Here is a 24,997-nt window from a genome sequence, read left to right on the forward strand (position 1 = left end):
ATTCTGCAACCTCAGCCTCCTAAGTAGCTGGGACTCCAGTCGTACACCACTGCACCCAGGAATATTCTTAATGGCATCAGCAATGGTGAATCCTTTCCAGGAAGTTTTTTATGTAGTTTGCCCAGAACCATCAGAGAAATCAGTATGTGTGGCAGCTGTAGCCTTACAAAATATACTTCTTAAATAATAAGGCTTGAAAATCAAAACTACTCCTTGATCCATAGGCTGCAGAGTGGATGTTGTGTTAGCAGGCATGAAGGCAACATTAATCTCTGTATACATCTCCCTCAGAGCTCTTGGGTGACTAGGTGTTTTCCCAGTAAGCAGTAATATTTTGAAAGGAATCTAAGCTCTCTACAATGGCCTTAAAATAGCCAGCAAACCATGCTGCAAACAGATGTGCTATCATTCTGGCTTTGTTATTTTATTTATAGGGCATAGTCTGAGTAGATTTAGCATAATTCTTAAGGGCCCTAGGATTTTCCAGATAGTAAATAAGTATTGGCTTCAAATTAAAGTCACCAGCTACATTAGCCCCTAACAGTAGAGTCAGCCTGTTGAAGCTTTGAAGCTTTGATGCCAGGCATTGACTTCTCACTAGCTATGAAAGTCCTAGCTAAAGAGAAGTCAATGCATGACATCTTGTTTCAATAGATGGCTGTTTCATCTACACTGAAAATCATGTGTTTAGTGTAGGCACTTTCATCAGTTTTCTTGGCTGGATCTTCTGGATAACTTGAAGCAGTTTCTCCATAAGTACTTGCTGCTTCACCTTGCACTTTCATGTTATGGAGACAGCTGCTTTCACTAAACCTCATGAGCTAAACTTTGCTAGCTTCAACTTTTCTTCTGTAGCTTTCTTACCTCTCAGCCTTCACAGAATTGAAATGAGAGTTAGGACTTTGCTTTGGATTACATTTTGGCTTAAGGGAATGTTGTGGCTGGTTTGATCTTCTATCCAAACTGCTCTTTCTCCATATCAGCAATAAGGCTGTTTTGCTTTATCATTTGTGTGTTCACTGGAGTAGCACTTTAAATTTCCTCCAAGAACTTATTCTTTGCATTTATAACTTGGCTTTTGAAGTAGCTTTCAGCCTATCTCAGCTTTTAACATGCCTTCCTCACTAAGTTTAGTCATTTATAGTTTTTATTTAAAGTGAGAGATGTGGCACAAGACCATATAGAGGCCACTGTTCAGTTATTAATTTCCATATAATGGCCTAACTTCAATATTATTGTGTCTGCTGAATAGGAAGGTCTAAGGAGAGGAGAAAAATGGGAGAGGCGGGGGACAACAGACAGTAGGTGGAGCAGTTAGAACACACACAACTTTCTTAAGTTTGCTGTCTTCTATGGGTGCAGTTCATGGCGCTCCCAGTTACAATGATAACATAAAAGGTCAGTGATCACACATCACCGTAACAGATATAATAATAATGAAAAAATTGAAATATTGGGAGAATTACCAAAATGTGACAAACACGAAATGAGCACGTGCTGTTGGAAAAATGGTGCTGATAGACTTTCTCAACACAAGGATTTCACAAACTTTGAATTTGTGAAGAATGCAATATCTATAATGCACAATAAAGCAAAGCAGAATAAAATGAGCTATGCTTGTACTCAGAGCTTTTCCCCACATGGGAATATCTAATGTGATTAAATAGGATTTTTCTAGTTGCTGAAAATGAAAAGATGTTTTTCAGAGAATTTCTGTTATATAATTTGTTAGAGGTGTTTTTGTCTTTTCAAGCTTTTACTGAGCAAAGTCATGAAAAACGATATTTCGTAATTGCCAGCACGTTCAAACACCATTTGTTAGACGTTTTTGATGAGGAAGCTTTGGGTAATGATATGAATTATTGCATCTTTAGAAGGATTTTTCGAGAGGAAACATTTTTTATTCTGGCTTCTAGAGTGTTTCTGGGAAAGTAAGCAATTATAAGTATGCTAAGTTCAGCCTCTGTTTTAAAAGTATCCTATCTTGTTGGATCTGCCCAAAATACTGCCTCAAATGAGAGTTTTCACCTTCCTCTGCCATCCTTCTGCTGTATTAATAATAAATCCTTGAAAGATGAAAGAAGTAAAACAGATTGAAATGGAGTTTAGGAGGTGAATTTTACGTTGTACATGGCTCTCTTTTCTCTGCCTAGCTCTTTGCAGCATTTTTATCAGTTACTTGGATAAGTGACATTTATGTCAAGTTTTCTTTCTTTTTTTTTTTTTGGAGACGGAATCTTGCTCTGTCGCCCAGGCTGGAGTGCAGTGGCATGATCTCGGTTCACTGCAAGCTCTGCCTCCCGGGTTCACGCCATTCTCCTGCTTCAGCCTCCCGAGTAGCTGGGACTACAGGCGCGTGCCACCACGCCCAGCTAATTTTTTTTGTATTTTTTTAGTGGAGACGGGGTTTCACCTTGTTAGCCAGGATGGGTCAGGTTTTCTAATGATCCTGTAGTTTGACACTGTCATGCAGTCGGTACAATCTGAAATGATGGCTTGTTTAGCCAGGTAAATTTTCATAGTTACAAACTACAAAATCCTCTATATGAGCTTCAAAACACAATTGTAAGAGTACACACTGAAGTGAAGAACACAGCTTATTTAGCCAGGTTATGTATAAAGAGGATTTAAATGCTTTAAATGAGTGTCAGTACCAATCAGTAGTAAAATATCAAAACTGCTCCTGTGATTCTTGGTTTCATTAATGGAATTGGAGCTGGCAGGAATAAGAGAGGTATATTGCCTTTTCACTCAGCAGCAAATATTTTTTTAGTGAGTGCCAGGTACATTCTGGGCAGACCCCACCTCGATACCTTTGTGTTGGAACAAGATTGAAAGAAAAGATCAAGCTCATTTGGGAATTAAAAATCTTGGTTGGAGGGACAGGATGCTAGGGAGAGGGTTATGATTGACTTGAAACAAAAAATAGTGGTGTGAAAATTGGCAGTAATGGCAGTGTTCACATAACTTAGTGGTCTGTCGCTGATGGAGAAGGATTTGACATCTGTGTGGTTTTAGGGATGGACAGGAGACAAGTGGGTAGGTGATATAGGGAGAAAAATTGGGGGCCAGTAGAAGGAAGAGTTTTACAGTATTAGAACTCCATTTAATTATGAAAAGAATTTGTATCTTAAGTTGCTAAAGTTTCTTATCCCTAGTGGTATATTGTAAAAGATATTCAGACTTTAGGTGGATGGTGAGACTAAATGGCTCCTTCCATTCAGGAGAGTTTGACTCTTAATGATTGTTCATCACTCAGTTGAGAAGAAAAGAAATTTGAAGGATTGCAAGCAGTTTGGGAAAGCCCATTTATATATTCCTTTTAATAACCTATGGATTACTGCTATGCTTGCCCAACTGAGAATCTGAATTTCTTGCATTACTATTAAATCTAATTATGCATTTGTAATTGAATGGTTTGGAAGGAGTACAAAAAGGAGATTTTTTTTTTTTTTTTTTTTTTTTTTGCATTTCTAGTCATTACGGCTTTTCTAGAATCTCTTCTGGTGCACGTGTGTGTGTGTAAGTGATCCTGTACTTTTAAGTGGAAAACACAAGCTCCAGATAGACTATTGTTGTAAAAAGTATTAATGCAGTGAAGTTGAGCAAAAGTAAGTCTGTAAAATGGTATGCCAAGGATACGCTTTTCGCATATGAACAAGTTTCAGTCACTTTTTGGGAGATAGAGAATTGGAGTTGTGTAGGTAGAAGAAATTTGTTTTCGTGAGTAAGCATGTGTTTTGTGAAGTAACTTGATGGAAAATTTTTCTTACCAGGAATCAGTCATGATTGAGGGACATGCCACCCGTTAGTATAGTTGGATAAAGATCCTGCTACATCCCTTCAGCGTTTGTAAAGATTTCTGCTGGTTTATGTGAAAATATGGGGGTATTCCATTTCATGAGAGGTAATATGTGTAACAGTTAAAAGTACATGCCTATAATCTGACTGTGTTTTAGTTACAGATGGGGGAGGCTTTCAGCAAGTTATTTAATCTCCCTGTTCCTCAGTTTTTATATATATCTTATGACCTGTTAATAATAGTACTTGCCTTCAAGGTCATTTATGAGCATGAGTTAACATATATGTTGACTGGGCACGGTGGCTCACGCCTGTAATCCCAGCACTTTGGGAGGCCGAGGCGGGCGGATCACGAGGTCAGGAGATTGAGACCATCTTGGCTAACACGGTGAAACCCTGTCTGTACTAAAAATACAAAAATTAGCTGGGCGTGGTGGCATGTGGCTGTAGTCCCAGCTACTCAGGAGGCTGAGGCAGGAGAATCGCTTGAACCCGGGAGGTGGAGGTTGCAGTGAGCCAAGATCACGCCACTGCACTCCAGCCTGGGCGACAGAGCAAGACTCTGTCTCAAAAAAAAAAAAAAAGTGTGTATATATATATATATATATATATATATATATATAATGCTTAGGTTGGTGCTTTATGAATACATTTCTCTTTAGCTTCAAAGCTGAATTCTTAGTGTATAAAAATTAGTATATTGGCCAAGCGCAGTGGCTCATGTTTGTAATCCCAGCACTTTGGGGGAGGCCAAGGTGGGCGGATCCCAAGATCAGGTATTCGAGACCAGCCTGGCCAATACGGTGAAACCCCGTCTCTACTAAAAATACAAAAATTAGCCAGGTGTGGTGGTGGGCACCCATAGTCCCAGCTAGTCAGGAGGCTGAGGCAGGAGAATCGCTTGAACCCAGGAGGTGGAGGTTGCAGTGAGCCAAGATCAGCCACTGCACTCCAGCCTGGGCGACAGAGCAAGACTCCATCTCCCCCCCACCAAAAAAAAAATTAGTATATCAATATAACTACATATTTAGTGGCTTTTTGGTTCAGCTATATGTTAATATTAGGAATATCATTAGAAACACTGTTTTTACTTCACAGTTACTGAGGAAATTAGTTTCATACTGTTCAGAAACCTCATTGAATAAGATGTAACCTCAGTTATTCTGGACAGGCTGGTTAAAAGTTTTATCAGAACAGCTGGAAAATAGTGGTAAGAAAATATTTCACATACAGACTGTTAAAATTTTTGGAAAACATTGCCCGTATCTATTTTTCTTACTCTGCATAAGTTAATGGATTCATTTTCTTTCTCCTCTCCTTACCACCCCGTAACACCCTATTTCTTCAGGCAACATAGGAGTATTTTGACATTATTTGATGATAGTGTTACCATAATAGATGATCACCTGTGTTCATTTGATACGCCCTTTATCTTGGCTGGGCTGCCCTCTACAGTTGATTTCAAAGTACCTACAACTATCTGATCTTTGACAAACCTGAGAAAAACAAGCAATGGGGAAAGGATTCCCTATTTAATAAATGGTGCTGGGAAAACTGGCTAGCCATATGTAGAAAGGTGAAACTGGATCCCTTCCTTACACCTTATACAAAAATCAATTCAAGATGGATTAAAGATTTAAACGTTAGACCTAAAACCATAAAAACCCTAGAAGAAAACCTAGGCATTACCATTCAGGACATAGGCGTGGGCAAGGACTTCATGTCTAAAACACCAAAAGCAATGGCAACAAAAGCCAAAATTGACAAATGGGATCTCATTAAACTAAAGAGCTTCTGCACAGCAAAAGAAACTACCATCAGAGTGAACAGGCAACCTACAAAATGGGAGAAAATTTTCGCAACCTACTCATCTGACAAAGGGCTAATATCCAGAATCTACAATGAACTCAAACAAATTTACAAGAAAAAAACAAACAACCCCATCAAAAAGTGGGCAAAGGACATGAACAGACACTTCTCAAAAGAAGACATTTATGCAGCCAAAAAACACATGAAAAAATGCTCATCATCACTGGCCATCAGAGAAATGCAAATCAAAACCACTATGAGATATCATCTCACACCAGTTAGAATGGCAATCATTAAAAAGTCAGGAAACAACAGGTGCTGGAGAGGATGTGGAGAAATAGGAACACTTTTACACTGTTGGTGGGACTGTAAACTAGTTCAACCATTGTGGAAGTCAGTGTGGCGATTCCTCAGGGATCTAGAGCTAGAAATACCATTTGACCGAGCCATCCCATTACTGGGTATATACCCAAATGACTATAAATCATGCTGCTATAAAGACACATGCACACGTATGTTTATTGTGGCATTATTCACAATAGCAAAGACTTGGAACCAACCCAAATGTCCAACAATGATAGACTGGATTAAGAAAATGTGGCACATATACACCATGGAATACTATGCAGCCATAAAAAATGATGAGTTCATGTCCTTTGTAGGGACATGGATGAAACTGGAAACCATCATTCTCAGTAAACTATCGCAAGAACAAAAAACCAAACACCGCATATTCTCACTCATAGGTGGGAATTGAACAATGAGATCACATGGACACAGGAAGAGGAATATCACACTCTGGGGACTGTGGTGGGGAGGGGGGAGGGGGGAGGGATAGCATTGGGAGATATACCTAATGCTAGATGACGAGTTAGTGGGTGCAGCGCACCAGCATGGCACATGTATACATATGTAACTAACCTGCACAATGTGCACATGTACCCTAAAACTTAAAGTATAATAAAAAAAAATAATAAAAATAAATAAATAAAAGACTGAATGTGGGAAAAAAAAAAAAGATTTCAAAGGATCTTTCAGTATTAAGATTTTTACCCTCTGCCTGTGTTATTTAGCAATGCCCAGTAAGTTGAACAGATAATGACTCTTCTCTACTTGAGGCTTGTATCATTCTTGTGGCTCCTGATATTAACTACATTATAAAAATACTTAAGTTTGTTCCTGAAGTGTTGTTTACAGATCACATGCATTGATGCATGATAGATTCTGTTTGCTTTGTAATTACGAGAAATGCAGTCCAGTAATGGGAGGTTTACTGCTTTATTGTTCCTTTTAGCAGCCAACAAAAAAATGTTGTCACCAAAACTGTGTCAGTGGAGATAACTAGAAGATGGTTCCTGTAGTTGTATTGCATCCCAGGTTCCTATGTTACCAACTTTGCCTCCTGTGCTTTCTTTTCATCTCCATCACCTACTCTCTGTGGCCTGCCCCTTTGGTTTCCCCCATTTATTCCATTCTCCTGCTATACCTTTCTGGCTGTTGTTTTTCTGTGACTTAATTTCTTTAGGGCTATCTTTGCCATGGGGTAGGAAGGCTGAATGGGGATGAGCCTTGGACACTAGATCCCAGTTCTTCCTTTTGAGCACAAGATCAAGTTACTTATACAATCTGTGGGTGGTTTGATGCCTAAGAGTAGGACAAAATAAGACCAGAGTGGGCCCAAAGGTCGAAGTTTGGCTTTATTTGGACTGATAGCAATGAATATTTTGCTGCTTTATTTATTTTGGTGCAAGACCACATTTTAAGATTGTTATTATAGTTCTCCATTTTAGAGCTATAAGTGCCCTCTTATATACCTGATTAGTTAAAAAGAGCAAGCAAGTCTCTGTCATTAAGAGTCTGGTATATATTGAAAAGTTTATTTCTTAGGACTTTTACAAAAATAACAAATGACACAGATGGCAAGTAGATCACAGAGATGCTAGACAATGCCAGATCATGAAATGGGTGATCATGAGATCCAAGAGTAGGAACCAGTAGTCACAACTGTACTTGTGCCACCAAGCAGACATTTCCTTGCACACTGCTATAACTTGTGGCTATTAATAATCATAGAGGATTTTTGCCACTGGATTTCAGTTAAATGTAACTTGATTCTTTGATTCTATGTGTGGTTAAATTCTCAAGTGAAGAACTGTCATTCTGATTTTCTAGTCTTCTTTCTTCTCCTATTATTACTAAATAGAAAGATATTTTTGTTGAGCTGCATGCTATGTCCTGTCCCTTCCAACTGATCTGTAAGCTTTTCCATTGGCTTTCTTTCTGTTTCCTGCTGCTTTCTTGCTTCATATTTGAAGGGAGGATTCAGACCTATCCAGGTAACAAACTACTGGTTCTGCATGGCCTCTTTTTAACTCAGTCTGCTTATTATTATTACATTGAGATTGATTGCTAATGAATGGATACATTCACATTGGAAATTTACTATTGGTATATTGTTTCAAGGCTTTTAATCCTGCAGTGAAAATTATAACTACAGGTACTGGTTGCTATTTTGAGAAATTTGAACTCTGCTGATTCCAGACCATTCTTAGGCCTGTCTAGATTGTCCACTTTTATTGCAAACTATTCTAGAAGGCTCAGTTTAGTATGGGATTGTGCCACCTTTTGGAGAGGAAAAAAACTGCTTAGTTCAGCATGTGACAACCCTACAGATGGTTTAATTTAGCTTGACCCTGATGGACTGGGTAAATATTTTATGATCAAAGAGATTCCTTGTTCTTCTAAGTATTTTATAAATTACTTGAACAGCAGTCTTTTAGGAGGCTACTTTTAATTTTTAATGAGTTGATAATGAACCACTTACTCTTTATCAGAGTCAGTTCTTTTATATAATAGAGAAATATCAATATTAGCTACCCCTTTTGTTATACTTTATTATACATATATGTATGTATATATACAGTATGTGTGTATACATATATGTATGTATATATACAGTATGTGTGTATACATGTATGTATATATACAGTATGTGCATATACATATATGTATGTATATATACAGTATGTGCATATACATATATGTATGCATATATACATACGTATATGTACAGTCGGGTCGAAACCACCCTACTGTTTTCAAATATGTGATGATACTGATAAGAGCTTGCCCTAGTGTGGTATATTTTTGGGAACCCAGCAATAGGTAATTTATTCTTTTTATGCATATTGTATTTGTAATTCAAGTTGACCAGATTTTTATTAGTGAAGAAAAGGAGACAGTAAAATTTATATATTCCCCTTTGTTTAAAAAAAAAAAAATTTTTTTTTCTCCCCTTCCCAGTTTTTCCAGAGGCCTCAAATACAGCCTCCTAGAGCTACCATCCCGAACAGCAGTCCTTCCATTCGTCCTGGTGCACAGACACCCACTGCAGTGTACCAGGCTAATCAGCACATCATGATGGTTAACCATCTGCCCATGCCGTACCCAGTGCCCCAGGGGCCTCAGTACTGTATACCACAGGTAAAGTATCTTTGAGGCCTAGGTGGTCCAGCAATAGAGTGGAAATTAACCCGGATTCACATCAGAGGGAGCTGGGTGGATGAATTGTGGTATTAGTTTTCGGTGATGTGTGAACTGTTTTGTTGGTTACAAATCTAGCCCTTTTGTGATTTTTCATTATGCTGTGTGAAGATATTTCTACATCTGTTTACTTAAAATTTTTTAAAATGATAAATTGTTTTTATCTACTTGCTTTCTCCCATCCCTTTGCCACAACCAACTGCTCTAAAATGGACTCAGTGATTATGCTGTTCCTGAAGTCCTTTAATGTCATTGAAAAGCTACTAGCCTGAGATTATTTTACAGTGAGCTGATGTCTGCCTGTGCACTGATATGTTGTATGGCTTTACTAAGCTGCACCTTTCTCTTCATTCTCATTGTATCTTGATGGCAAGCAAGCATTTTTAATGCATTTGACCCAATCGCTTTACCTCATTTAAATGATTCTCTTACACAGAGAACTTTACTTCCTGTAGTAAGCTACTTTCTTATTATTTTATTATGTTTTTCGCCCCCAGATACCATATTATTTATAAATATTCATACTTTCTCTTTTCTAGTACCGTCATAGTGGCCCTCCTTATGTTGGGCCCCCCCAACAATATCCAGTTCAACCACCGGGGCCAGGTCCATTTTATCCTGGACCAGGACCTGGGGACTTCCCCAATGCTTATGGTAAGTAGGAAAAGTCAAGACATTTCTGCTAGTTTTTTGTGTTTATTTAATTTTGTTGCTTGGTGGGTTGGTTTATACAATGAGGTTTAGTGGTAAGAAGGATTTTTAAATAACATGCTGCTAACAGTTCTTTCTTGAAAGCTACTTTTTTTTTTTCTTCCAGAAATGGGAGTCTCATTATGTTAGTCAGGCTGGTCTTAAACTCCTGGGCTCAAGTGATCATCCTGCCTTAGCTTCCCAAGTAGCTGGACCTACTGGCACATGCCACTCTGCCCAGCTTTAAAAGTAATTTTTTGGCTGGGCGCGGTGGCTCACGCCTGTAATCCCAGCACTTTAGGAGGCCGAGGCGGGCGAGGAGATTGAGACCATCCAGGCTAACATGGTGAAACCCCATCTCTACTAAAAATACAAAAAATTAGCCGGGCATGGTGGCGGGTGCCTGTAGTCCCAGATAGATACTCGAGAGGCTGAGGCAGGAGAATGGCATGAACCTGGGAGGCAGAGCTTGCAGTGAGCTGAGATCGCGCCACTGCACTCAGCCTGGGTGACAGAGCGAGACTCCATCTCAAAAAAAAAAAAAAAAGACAGAAAAGTTACTTTTTAGAGAGTGGCTTACAAGAGGAGTATTATAGAAATATATTTAATTAATGACATCTTCTTTACAAGCTGATAATTCTACTGGAAAGAATCATGTTTCAGAGTTCTGACATCTTCCACCAGTTCACTGTTACCTAGATTTTTACTGGATTTTTGCCAGTGGCATGAATATACCTTATCCTCCTTTCACAATCTCTTTTTCTCCAAACATTTCCTACCACCTTACACCTTAAAGATTTTGTTAATGTCTTTCTTAGTAGAATGCAATTTCCATGAAAGTAGAGATTTTTGTTTTGTTCACTGCTATATCCCCAGCCCCTAGAACAGTGACTGGTAGGCACTTGGAGAATATACATGCCATAACTAAATATAACTCAGTGAACCTGTGATTCTCTGCAAAATTGTGATAAGATCTATGGCATGGGGGAGGTTTTGGGTATTAGTTCCAATGAAAATGCCTTGAAAAATTAAAAGTGTTTTTAATTTAGAGAGAGCTGGGTTGCCAAGATTATTGGCATATGCGCCAATGCTGAACTAAAAATGATAAAAATTACTTATTTCATTCAACAAATTTTTACTTCATATTACATTTCTCTTATTCCATGGAAGGTGAATAATAAGGGGTAAAATTAGTAGATACTAGAAAAATTAAGTTTTGAGATTCAGTAAGCATTGATCTGTTATATAACCAACAAAGCAAAAACTTATTAAATAATCTTAATATAACAGGATAACTTATCCATTAACCAGTTTCCTAAAATTGGGATTGTCTCAGTTAAGATTACAGCAGAATTGATTTGATTCAAGTAGCCCAAGAAGGTTTTTTTTTTTCAGTTTTGAGGTGAAGTAGGCAAAGCAACCAAATGTTACGTGGCTTTACTTCTTCTAGAGAAGGGAAAAGTTTTCTGTTACCTTGGTTGGTATTGTCTTGGGAAACTGCTATTTCAAAGTGATACGCAATACCCTTCACTTATCCTCAGGGAATACATTCCAAGACCCCCAGTGGGCATCTGAAACCTCAGATAGTACCCTATACACACCATGGGTTTTTTTTTTTTTTTTTTGATCTGATAAAAGGGCTACTAAGTGACTAATTGGCATGTAGCGTGTACAGCATGGATACACTGGATAAAGGGATGATTCACATCCCTGGTGACATGAAGCAGGACAGTGCAAGATTTTGTCATGCTATTCAGAATGGCTTGCAATTTAAATCTTATGAATTGTTAATTTCTGGAATCTTTTGTTTAGTATTTTCAGACTGTGGTTGACTGCAGGTAACTGAAATTGCAGAAAAGGGATTAATACTACATTTTATATAACCTCACTAAATGTCTCAAATATGTTTATTTAACTCAGCTTTATTAAGTTGTATCATTACTATGAAATTTGATATTTTCAGAACAATAATGTGTTACATATATGTGAGTTTAAAAGTTACACAATATATATATATATCACCCAATTTTTGACAGCATATTGCAAGTGCTGTTGAAGTATTCCTTGTGTAATACTTGGACTTACCTTTGTCACCATTTTTATGTAATTCTAGTGCCTTTATTCTAGGTCCTTATTCTGAAAACTTAAATCCAAGTAATTATTTTTGAGAGTAACAATGGTTGTTACTATCTAGAATTTTTTTAAATAGAAAACAATGGGATTATTAATCAGCATAAACATGCTGAAATGGACAGTATCTCCCGTTAATTTCTGTGTTGCAAAGGGAATACAATTAGTCTTCTAATTTACAACATCATTTTTAAAGATGTCTTACTGAATTGTAATCTGCTTTTTTACTTAGTGATTATGCCAATCACTTTACTCAGAAAATGTCATCATTAAATTTCCTGCTGTAAGTCTGTGCCAGCCCTCTTTATTGCTTTTAATACTATTGTACAATATGTATAGAAACAGTAATGATGAATTTACTAGTAGAGACATAATGTGCAGATTTGAATGTACAATATTATAACATTTTGGCTTTATTTCTATTAGATATATACCATTTTTATTCATTTTTATGAAAAAGCAGTATGTTGAGGTATAATTGTATCTCAGATATTATTGATGTCTGTTCCCTTTCATAGATATGCTTTCTTCCCCGGTAAATTCTCATGCAGATCCAGTAGACATCAAGTGGGCAGTTTATCATCTAGATTAAAATATTGTTTCTCTAGTTTTCTTAATATTAGAAAAACAATCTTAAAATAATTTATTTCATTATGAAAGTAACTAAATTAATGATAAAAATTTAAAAAGGCCGGGTGTGGTGGCTCATGCCTGTAATCCCAGCACTTTGGGAGACCAAGGTGGGTGGATCACCCGAGGTCAGGAGTTCTAAACCAGCCTGGCCAACATGATGAAACCCCATCTCTACTTAAAATACAAAAATTAGCGGGGTGTGGTGGCGGGCGCCTGTAATCCCAGCTACTCGGGAGGCTGAGGCAGAAGAATTGCTTGAACCCAGGAGGCGGAGGTTGCAGTGGGCAGAGATCATGCCCCTGCACTCCAACCTGGGTGACAGAGCGAGACTCCATCTAAAAAAAAAAAAAAATTCAATAATATAGAGTGCATAAAGTTGAAATAGCCAGTTTCTCTCCCTTCCCATCCTTTAAAGCAATAACATTTAACAGTTTGATACGTATTTTTTTCACTTATATTTAACAAGTTTTTTTAACTTAAATTAACATGGAATATTTATAGTAGTGTAAATAATAAAACTTCCTGGTTATTGTTTTCCTTTCATGCTATATTCATGGGCATCTTTCTATTTCATTATCTATAGAACTTCTCTCATTTCTTTTAAAAGATACATAATCTATTTTTGGAATGAATCATAATTTATGATACCTAATTTTTAGTACTTTAGTAGAGATGGTGTTTCACCGTGTACCAAGGCTGGTCTCGAACTCCTGAGCTCAGGCATTCTGCCTGCCTTGGCCTTCCAAAGTGCTAGGATTACAGGCATGAGCCACTGCGCCTGGCCATGTTTATTATTGTTTCTATGGAAAATTCAAGGTTTTGAATTTTTTTTTAGAAGACAGGCAGTGTGCTAGTTATTTTGTGGAATACAGGTGTTAAGATACTCTTCCTGCCATTCAGTTTCTTATAGTAAGTCTGTTAGATATTGTGCTAAGGTTTAAACAGTGAGAAGAAATCTAAATATTGACTGCACCATTGGTTTCACATTATAGACAAGTAAAATGAATAAAAAGTAGAGTAAAATAAAGTAGAAAACATACATGACTATTAAATTTATAATTTGGCCAAGAAGACCTTTAAAGAAAACTGCCGTTTACTGCCAGTATCATTTCATGTTTTAACAACAAAAATCATCAAATAGGAGCAGTCCTTTATACAAATTTTAAGTTGTTAAACCTCTGTGTGCCACCGGGGCCTGTTGTGGGGTGGGGGGAAGGGGGAGGGATAGCATTAGGAGATATACCTAATGTTAAATGACGAGTTGATGGGTGCAGCACACCAACATGGCACATGTATACATATGTAACTAACCTGCACGTTGTGCACATGTACCCTAAAACTTAAAGTATAATAAAAATAAATAAATAAAATAAAAATATAAACCAAGGTTCACATAAAAAAAAACCTCTGTGTGTGTGTTTGTATTTCATGATTGTTATTGTATTCATTTTGCAATACATCATTGACACTTTTTATATAGACTGAGGTTTGGGAACCACTGATTTAGAACTGGGATCAGTAAACTTTTTTTTTCAGTAAAGGGCTAGATAGTAAATATCTCAGGTTTTGCAGGCTGTATGGTCTCTGTTGCAGCTGTTCAGCTGTGCCACTGTGATGTAAAATCAGCCATAGACAGTTGATAAACTACTGTACGTGGGTGTCTTCCAATAAAACTTTATTTAAAAAAATAAATAGTGGTGGACTAGATTTGGCTCTTAGACTGTAGTTGACAGATCTTTGATCTATACAAATGTACTTCATTCCATGCATAAGAAATTTGAGGTCCAGAGACATTAATTAACTAATTAATAAATGGTATGTAAAAATTACTCATTTCTAGTGGAATAAAAATGTTTTTAAATGTTTCTGACTAGCTTATTATAAATATTATGTATTTATAATAATATACTATTATATTAGTAGTATAGGCAGTAGTATATTAGTAGTAGTAGGGCAGATTTTCTACTCTGCTAGAGCTCACAGTTAAGAAGACTTAATGTTTTGCTAATTGCATTTAATCCCACTATATTGAGATTATCTTGTTCTGTCACATTTATTGGATTAATGTGATATACCAGGCTCTTCCCCAATCATGTAGGCTCAAAAATGTTTCATGAGAAGAATCCAGGTTTTTTTTTTTTTTTTTTTTTTTTTTAAGAGATCACCTTTTGGATCTTATTTCACTTACCTCAAAAAATATGGTGAAGTGAGCAGATTGTGTTGCTTGCCTGGCAGCATTTGAAACCAATTTTGGGGATTTGTTTTCTGAGTTAATTTCTGAGCCAGTGACGTAATAAAGTAGCACATAATTGCTAATTTGAGCTCTGCTTTGAGAATAGTTTACTCATTGTTAGAGGATGACTGAGATTTTTTTTTTTTTGGTCTTTTTACATTGAACTTACTGAAATCATAGTCATGCCCTCTGCTTAGATCTTTTCCAAATCTGATTCAGCAAACCTGATTGATACCTACAGAATTCTGGTACTGCAAATCATGGTGCTTCCAACAACTTTACACTTGAAAAATGTTATGGTGGTAGTGGGGATGTTGATGGTAATAATGAAAGTGGGCCAGCCTTATTTGACTGTTTGCTTAGTACCAAGGATTTTACCTGTGTGAACTACCCTCATACATATTTTTTTCCTTCTTGTTACGGTGAATCAATTATCCATGTTCTATGGAAAGCCAATCTTTTATGTGTGTACTGGATCCCATCCTGTACCCATTTAAGGCTATTACTCTAGCAATTCTTTCTTTCCCACATTGACAATTTTCCCCCCTTCCTCTGCTGGATTAGTGTCATCTGTATATAGGAATAGGCACACTGTTTCATTGACACATTAAGGAAAGTTTTTTTGATTCCGTATTTTTGTCCAGCTATAGCTCAATTTTTCTGCTTTTCTTTTACGGCAAAATTTTTAAGGAAAGTATTTATACTCATGGTTTTCATTTTCTGTCTTCTCTTTCACTATTGAACCCACTCAAATCAGGCTTCACACTCTTCACCTCTCTGCCCAAACAACTTTTGTCAAGGTCACTGGTGATTTGTACTTTGAAAAATCTTATTTGACCTCTTCAGCACCATTTGATGTGGTTAAGCACAGCCCTCATTCTTGAATAATTTTCTTGATTTCAACCACTGCCTTGGTTTTCATCTCTTTGGCTGGAGTTTTCCCAATTTCTGTGACCTCTAATAGACATGGAATGCCCCAAGATTTAACCACTGGGCTTCTTTTCTATCTATTCATTTCCTGAGTTATCTAGTCTTGTTTAAATATTGTTTATATTCTGTGAATTCCAGAATGGATAACTGTAACTCATACCTATCCTCTGACTCCAGATTTGTGTCACTTTCTAACTACTTGATCTGTATTTGAAGATCTGGTGAGCACCCGAAACTTGACCTGTCTAAAACTGAACTCTTGATTTTTCTGCCCCAAACTCTATTCCTTCAGCGTTCCTCATCTTAGTAAGTAGTACCTCTGTTTTTCACTTGCTCAGGCATAAAAATGAAAGAGTTTTCCTTGAGTCTTCTTTCTCTCACACCAGTATCCAATTCATCAGCAAATCTATAGGCTCTACCCTCAAACCATCCAGTATTTGACCCCTTCTCCACACCTCTACTCCAAACAATTTGGCTTGATAGTAATTATAATAATAGTCTTAAGTTTTGAAAGTTAAAAACAGCTCATTGGGAGTACAAGGAGTGGGGGAAGAAGATAATTTCAGGCAGATGGGCAGTATAGTCAAAAGTTGAAGAGATTGGTGTACTCAAAGGATAGGAGTTAGGAGTAGGTTATAGCTAGAACAAAGATGTGGATTCAAGAATGATAGAAAATGTAATTTGGAACCTGGATTCTAAGTATCTGGACTTTATCTTAAGGCCATATGTTCTGAGCCTTTTTTCCACCCCAGTATTCGGAAATTTGCTAATCCTTTATGTACCTCCCTATGGCAGTAGTTCCCCATGAGTAAGGAGAAGAATTAGATCACCCCTACTTTCCAAGATGATCAGATATATTCCCTTCTGTCCCTGACAAAACCCATAAACAAACATACACATACACCCTTGTGTGAGAGTCACAGTTGCATGTGGTAAGCCTCAGAATAATATTTTTAAAAAGCATCACTATAGCATGATCCATGTTTTAGAAAGACAACTGTGGTGTGGATCTGTAGGAACCGGGTATTTAGTGGTTTTCATATTGGATGTTTGTGAATGTTTGAAGACATTACATATTTTGGGAATAATTTCTTGACCACTTCAGTAACTGGAGGAGAGCTAGTGGAAAAAGATGATGAAGAATGCTTAGTGTTTTTGTTTTTACCCTTTTAAGGGGATTGTGCAGAGACACAGTGTCATTGCTAGTTCTGTAGTGTTTGACAAAATAACTGAATGCCTATTTAATTTTTTCTAACTTTTTAGGAACGCCTTTTTACCCAAGTCAGCCAGTGTATCAGTCAGCACCTATCATAGTGCCTACGCAGCAACAGCCGCCTCCAGCCAAGAGAGAGAAAAAAACTGTAAGAGATTTTTATTACTTTTTCTTATTTTAAATCTAAAATCTATTCACTTATCAGATAAGTTTACGTAGTCATTATTCATCTCAATTCACAAATTACGGTGCCTTTTTTTTTTTTTATTCTTCCCTTATATTCACACCACTTGACCTGGAGGATTTGTATGGGCATGTAATTAGAAGTTGTTCATACCATTTGCATAATATCATCTTTAATTATTCACTGAGCTAGGTTTGCTACATGACAACATGTACTCCACCTTTAGAACTGGGAGGGTTTAGTGAGCTAAGGTTTTACTCAGTGTGAGGAATTTAAGCTCAGTTCTCACATCTAGACTCTCCTTTAACACCAGTCTTTTTCTTTTTTTTTTGAGATGGAGTCTCACTCTGTAGCCCAAGCTGGAGTGCAGTGGTGCGATCTCAGCTGAACTGCACCCTCTGCTTCCGGGGCTCAAGCGATTCTCATGCCTCAGCCTCCCAAGTAGTTGGGACTACAGGCACAAGCCACCAGGCCCGGCTAATTTTTTGTATTTTAGTAGAGGTGGGATTTCGCCATGTTGCCCAGGGTGATCTCGAACTCCTGAGCTCAAGCAATCTGCCTACCTTGGCCTCCCAAAGTGCTGGGATTATAGGCGTGAGCCACCGTGCCTGGCCAACACCAGTCTTAATCAGCTCTCCATTCAAGTATGAATTGACAGAAGAAAAAAATAGCACAAAGAAAAAGAACTGAGATATTAAGGATAGCAAGAAAAATCCTTCCTGTGAAATAGATATCTTTTAAGAAACAAAAAACAGAGTTTAGAAAATGTATTCTAATTGTTTTTTATAATTTATAGGGGCTTTGTCTTTGTCTAATGAGGCAGGCCCAAGAGAATTGGAGTGTAGTAATATGAAAGTCAAATGGCAGAAAAATTGTAGAAGAGTGGCTTGCAATTCCTTACGCAACAGAACAGACAAAATGGGTGATCTTTTTATTCAAGAGAGACTCCCACATTCACACGAGTAAGATAGGTGGGGTGATTTATAGCAATACTCTTGAATTACTCTAACTTAATAAAAATTAATGAGGTTCAGGCCGGGTACAGTGGCTCACACCTGTAACCCCAGCACTTTGGAGGCTGAGATGGGTAGATCACTTGAGGTAAGGAGCTCGAGACCAACCTGGCCAACATGGCGAAAACCCATCTCTACTAAAAATACAAAAATTAGCTGGGTGTGGAGGCTCGTGCCTATAATTCCAGCTACTCGGGAGGCTGAGGCACGAGAATCACTCGAAACTGGGAGGGGGAGGTTGCAGTGAGATCTGCCACTGCACTCCAGCCTGGGCGACAGTGTGAAACTGTATCTCAGGTAAACAAACAAGAAAATAATAATGAGGTTCAAGACTTTGGTTTAAAACTTGTTTTTATTATTAGAAACAAATTACTTGTGCATATATCATAATGAACAGGACATGACAATGTATCATGACACTACAGTCAAGAAACTATATGCTTTGGTAATGTTGAATCAGCATGATAGAAGTTGGACTTGAAGAACACTCTCAGAATGCAGAAAAGTGAATAGAAGAAATGAAACTGGAAGACAGTAGTTACAGATGTTTCTAAAGAAGAAAGTAGAATAAATGAATTAAAGCTATACTTAAAACTTTATTAGAAATAATTTTCCATACCTAAACAATAGCTGGCATTAGAAGTCTTAATTGAAGGACTCCCCTAAAAGCGTCCAGATCCAGGTAGTTTCATTAGTGAATTCCTTGAAATTCTCAAGAAGTGTGGACTGCCTTGATTAAGGTATGGTGGTAATAAACAACAGTGGGTCCTTTATATCTTAGCACTGTCCCAGAATAGAATGCCTAGTCGCAGACACTTACCTCCTTTACAGCACCAACTCCACTGACATCTTTAAGCATAGGGTAGCCTTTAAAAAAATTAAAATAAGACCATACACACTTTGTGCTTATTGCATTTTTTCACCTACCAGCACATCTTAATGATTATTCTGTGTCAGTTCATGTAGATCTGCCTCATTCTTTTTTTTTGAGACAAAGTCTCGCTCTTTTCCCCCAGGCTGGAGTGCAGTGGCGTGATCTCAGCTCACTGCAACCTCTGCCTCCTGGGTTCAAGCGATTCTCCTGCCTCAATCTCCCAAGTAGCTGGGATTACAGGTGCCTGCCATCGCACCCAGCTAATTTTTGTATTTTTAGTAGAGACAGGGTTTCACCATGTTGGCCAGGCTGGTCTCAAACTCCTGACCTCAGGTCATCCACCCACCTCAGCCTCCCAAAGTGGTGGGATTACAGGCATGAGCCACTGCGCCCGGCCAGATCTGCCTCACTCTTTTTACTGGCTGTTAAGTATTTAATTGTAAGGACGTAAGATAATTTTTTTTTTTTTAAATGGAGTCTTGCCCTGTCGCCCAGGTTGGAGTGCAGTGGCGCGATCTTGGCTCACTGCAAGCTCCGCCTCTCAGGTTCAAGTGATTCTCCTGCCTCAGCCTCCTGAGTAGCTGAGACTACAGGCATGTGCTACCACGCCCAGCTAATTTTTTGTATTGTTAGTAGAGATGGAGTTTCATCGTGTTAGCCAGGCTGGTCTTGATCTCCTGACCTTATGATCCGCCCGCCTCAGCCTCCCAAAGTGCTGGGATTACAGGCGTGAGCCACCGCGCCTGGCCGACGTATGATAATTTTTGAGCTATTCTGTTCTCGATCAACCTTTCTCCAGTCTTTGCTGGAAAAGGCATGATTTCAGTCAGCATTATTACATATGTATATAAGGTTGTTTTCAGGATAAATTATTCCTAACTCGTAGGGTATTTATATTTTTTATTTTGGTAAAGAACTTCAGAGAATTATTTACAGCGTTTAAAACTTTATTCTACGCCAGGTACCGTGGTTCACACCTGTAATCCTGGCACAGGAGGCTGAGGCACGAGAATCGCTTGAACCTGGGTGGCGGAGATTGCAGTGAGCTGAGATTGCGCCACTGCACTCCAGCCTGGGTGATAGAGCGAGACTGTCTCCAAAAAAGAAAAAAAAAGGAACTTTTATCTATGCAGTAACTTTCATATATTAAAAGTATTTTATGAAACTTGTATGTTAAATATGGTAAATAAAATCAGTCTTACAGGTTCTTACAAAACAAGTATAAATATTAATAGTTTGCCTTTTTGACCTAGAAATCCAGCCAACTAGGTTTCATTTTAGCTTGTTATTCTAATTAGTTCATGTCAGAGCTAATGGCCTACATTTATCTGATGGATCTGTGATTGAAATAAAGTCAAATGTGGTGATTATCACCTTTGATATTTGACAGGTTTCCCAGTTTGCACCTTTAGCTCACTTATATGCCTATAAATTTGCTACACAGACACTCATCTGTACATATGTCATTTTATTTAACCTTATAGATAAGAATTCGGGATCCAAACCAGGGAGGTAAAGACATAACAGAGGAGATTATGTCTGGAGGTGGCAGCAGAAATCCTACTCCACCCATAGGAAGACCCACGTCCACACCTACTCCTCCTCAGGTAAGACAGAGTGAGCTGTAATGGATGGCACTATTTGTTCACTAACCTCTACTGAACTCTTCTTTCTTCTATAGCCACTTTCTGTACTTTTCATTTCCATCAGTTGTCTCGCAGCCTCGAATATCTAAATGGTATTTAAACAGACATGTTTTTTCTCTTTGCAAATTATAATATTTTTAAATTTTTATTGGTAATATATTTATGTATTGTTTTCACAATCAGAGCACAGGTGAGGTGCTGCCACTCTTCTTAATGAACTATCGCATGATGCCAAAAGGAGCTGCATTCTTGTAGAAACCTCATCATTAAATGAGTATTTCACATTTCACATGGAACCTTAGGATTTAAGTGCTGCACCTTTTGTTAATGCAAACATTAAGGTTGAGAATTTAACATTTTTACCAAACACTGTTGATTCAGATGATTGCCTGTGTTGTTGAGAGCATATTAGGATGTATAACAGGTATACTTCTTACCTTTTAGAACTACATAAATGAGCTTCTTGAGTGCAGAGTGTCTTCTTTAATTACAGTCATCCCTTGGTATCTACAGGGGATTTGTTCAAAGATGCCCCCTCCACAGTACCAAAATTCGTGGTTGTTCAAGTTCATTATGTAAAATGGCGTAGTATTTGCATATAAACAGTGCACATCCTCCCATATACTTTAAATAATCTCTAAATTACTTATAATATCTAATACAGTGTAAGTAGTTGTCATACTGTAGTATTTTAAAATTTCTATTGTGTTTTTATTTAAAAATGTTTTTTTCTAAATATTTTTTATCCACCGTTGGTTGAATCTGTGAATGTGGAACTTATTAATAAATTGTCAGGCACCTTTTTCTTCCTGGTGAAGAATGTGGTTATCATAATCTCCTAAGATTTTACTTTCTTGTTTTTAGAAATCAAGATATTGTAGAGGAAACTGGAGTTTAGTAAACTATAATAGAGATTAGATTCCGCAAATCTGACAAGATTTGTATTTCAAGGTCGGGCGCGTTGGCTCATGCCTATAATCCCACCACTTTGGGAGGCTGAGGCGGGCCAAATCACCCGAGGTCTGGAGTTCGAGACCAATCTAGCCAACATGGTGAAACCCCATCTGTACTAAAAATACAAAAATTAGCTGGGCGTGGTGGCACTTGCCTGTAATCCCAGGTACTCAGGAAGCTGAGGCAGGAGAATCGTTTGAACCAGGAGACGGAGGCTGTGGTGAGCCGAGATTGTGCTGCTGTACTCCCCAGCCTGGGCAATAGAGAGAGAGACTCTGTCTTTAAAAAAAAAAAAAAAAAAAAAAAAGATTTGTATTTCATTCCTCCTATGTCACTTTGCATTTTGATAAATGATATAGAGACACGTGGTTTTCAGATCTTAAAAATTATCTAAAGTGAAGCCAATTGCAGGTGCAGTGGCACATGCCGACAGTCCCAGCTATTTGGGAGGCTAAACAGGAGGATCCCTTGATTCCAGCTTGGGCAACATAGCAAGATCCTGTCCCTTAAAAAAAATTGTCTAAAGTGAAAGCCTAATGTCTAGAAACAGATAAAAAGAAAGCTATTAAGGAGTAGGGGGCTGCTCTCTTTGCTCTTTTATGCCTGGATGGTAAAGGGGTTCCTTGGAGCCCAGTTTACAAACAAGGGATACAGATGATCTCATAGAAAGCATTTCAGAATTATAGACTATTGACTTCATTTTAGTAGTACAGACAAAAATAAAAAGTTCATAAAAATATTCTTAAATATCAAAATCACAAACAGCTGGCTGAGTTTAGAGCCCCTTGGAAATCTGCGGATTTGAGAAGGACTTAATTTTGGTCCTTTGTTGTAATGATATGTTTTCTCTTGGAAATGATGGTATCTGGCTGACATTTATCTCAGTCTTTCATTATCCAGATGAGTATATATGTCCATCTGGACATGTGTGTTGTAAGGTCATGTTAATAATTCTTCATCATTCCTCATTATTCCCCTAGGGACATTCCAATTTTGGAATGATTAAGCAGGTCTTATATTTAGTCTCTTCCCTGGAAGTGAGCATGGGATAAGCAAAATTTTCAAATTGAAGTAATCTATATATGTGCTCTGTTAGGTGGGGGTACACTATAGCAAAACTTTGCAATTAGTTGATCAGTGCAGTGAAATTTTAGTCTGTATTTTCAAACATATTAAAATGTTACTACTGTCAAGCCAGATAAAGGATAGACAATCCTTTGTTGATTTCTGTTTAAATTCTCAATTTGGACATGTATGTGTCTTTTTGCACTTAAATGCCCTGTGGGGTGTGATTGGTTTTCTGTAACCTTCCAAGCTTGGTTCCCACCCTCTTCTGGTATCCCTCTGTGTTTAGCTACAGACATCTTTTTGTTCTGTGTCTTTCCCCAGAGACTGTGGTTCTGAATATGAGTGTATATTTCTCTATAATCATAAAGCACATTGAATCTACACTTTCAACAGATGAAGGCCATCAATCAATAGTAGTATTTTGGTAGTTCTTTTTGAGAAGTGTAACATCAGTTATAAAGCATAAGTTTATTAGGTGAATTTCATGCTTTTAAATCCAAATGCATGAAATTCATGGAATGAACGAATAGCTTTTTAACAGAGACGTGTACTAGAGATATTTCATTTTCCTCTTAAGAAAAACAGTAGCACAAGCATAATGATGACAACTGACATTTGACCTCATTTTCTGGAGCATCATAGAAAGGATGCAGTGGCTCACACCTGTAATCCTAGCACTTTGGGAGGCTGAGGCGGGCAGATCACTTGAGGTCAGAAGTTCGAAACCACCCTAGCCAACATGGTGAAACCTTGTCTCTGCTAAAAATACAAAAAAACTAGCCAGGCATGGTGGCAGGCACCTGTAATCCCAGCTACTCGGGAGGCTGAGACAGGAGAATCGCTTGAACCCGGGAGGCAGAGGTTGCAGTGAGCTGAGAGCACCACTGCATTCCAGCCTGGGCAACAGAGAGAGACTGTGTCTCAAAAAAAAAAAAAAAAAATGTTGACCCATTGTTTCAGAAGAAGCTAGAAATGTTTAGTTATGTGTAAAAAAGCTGCAAGTTATAAATATTGGCAACTAATTTCCTTAACAAAATAGCACTCTGCCAGCCAAAGAAGACTCATTAGATTTAACTTCAGTTTTACTAGTTTTCAATTTTGACATCAATCCAGATAAATACAGAATCATATCTGGTTAGAAGACTACAGATGAGACAGCCCTCTGCATCAGAATTTAGGATTTAACAGTAAATACTGTAGTATTGGCCTTAAAGTACCTGCTTTGAGTTAGACATAATTGCTTATGCTGTGGATAACCAAGCCTTTCCCTATCACCGAGGGAAGTCCCAGTCTCTGTAAAGGGAAACAGAAGACCTGTTACTAAGATCTGACTGGTGCAGAGGTGACCAAGTGGGGCAGAATTGTAGCACAGATACCAGAGACCCATTAATGGTGGTGGTACATGTGAAATAGAACAGGGAAGAGGTTCAAAACTTTGACTTGGAATCAGACATAACTGGGTTTCATGTGTGGGTTCCACTGCTTAGCTTTGTAACTTTAGCCCAATTACTTTATCCCAGAGCATTACTTTCTACATTTAAAAAGTAAAACCTATCACACAGAGAGGATTAAATGAGACAAAATACTTAAAAATTGTTTAAGTTCAGTGCCTGGTGCGCAATGAATATTCAGCAAATATCTATTACTAATATTACAATTATTATTATTTCAGGAGGCACAGAGAATGACTGGAAGAATGTGGGAAGGCTTTACCACAGAGACACCATTTGATCTAACTTTCATGGGTATACACAAAATGAAAGGGAAAGGGGTATTGAGGAAGAGGAACAGCATGTGCAAAAATGGGAAATTAGATGAAGGGAGGCTATTATTATCATAGTTCAGGTGAGAAATTCATTGAAGGAGAGGAAGCCAGTTGGAGAGATGTTTAGCAATTAGTTACTAACTAGATAAGGACTCTAAAAAGGATGACCATATAATTTACCATCTAAATTGGGGTGATTGTGGAAATGAATGGCAATGCTATTGTTAATGCCAGCACAGCAGGCGTAATCAGTACTGCACATGTAAATGGGGATGCAAGTTTTCTCCAGATGTAAGGGAGAGAGAGAGTCAGGGATGCCTCTTCATGTTTAAAAATACGTCTTTTGCAGTGAAACATAATATTGAGTATACATGGGGAAGTTTAAAGAGCGGGATATAATGAGTTTGCTTTTGGCAGGTGGTCAAGCCATTGTGATTTTTATCTAATTTGGTCTTGAGGTTTCTCTGTCAAGAGTGGCCATAAACCAGGATAGCCACTCTCTAAGAGAGCC

General features: G+C 37.8%; 1 protein-coding gene and 1 non-coding gene across 51 annotated transcripts in view; both read left to right on the plus strand.

Moving 5' to 3' along the window:
- Window positions 1–24,997, plus strand: part of EIF4G3 (eukaryotic translation initiation factor 4 gamma 3) — a 367,607-nt gene that overhangs the window by 185,330 nt on the left and 157,280 nt on the right. For 32 of the 50 annotated variants that reach the window (XM_063785240.1, XM_054663304.2, XM_063785316.1 and 29 more), the window contains 4 exons: window positions 8,914–9,093; window positions 9,693–9,807; window positions 17,033–17,130; window positions 20,538–20,660. In XM_063785240.1, coding sequence (XP_063641310.1) covers window positions 8,914–9,093; window positions 9,693–9,807; window positions 17,033–17,130; window positions 20,538–20,660 — 516 coding nt within the window. Of the gene's footprint in view, window positions 1–7,925; window positions 7,947–8,913; window positions 9,094–9,692; window positions 9,808–17,032; window positions 17,131–20,537; window positions 20,661–24,997 lie in introns of all 50 variants that reach the window. The other 18 variants (XM_016955647.4, XM_063785248.1, XM_063785298.1 and 15 more) reach the window with 1 other exon arrangement.
- MIR1256 (microRNA mir-1256) lies at window positions 548–665 on the plus strand. The gene has a single exon (NR_035611.1). It is a non-coding gene; the product is annotated as a microRNA mir-1256 (primary transcript).

The sequence above is a fragment of the Pan troglodytes genome, chromosome 1 (assembly GCF_028858775.2).
Source record: "Pan troglodytes isolate AG18354 chromosome 1, NHGRI_mPanTro3-v2.0_pri, whole genome shotgun sequence".
Taxonomy (NCBI): domain Eukaryota; kingdom Metazoa; phylum Chordata; class Mammalia; order Primates; family Hominidae; genus Pan; species Pan troglodytes.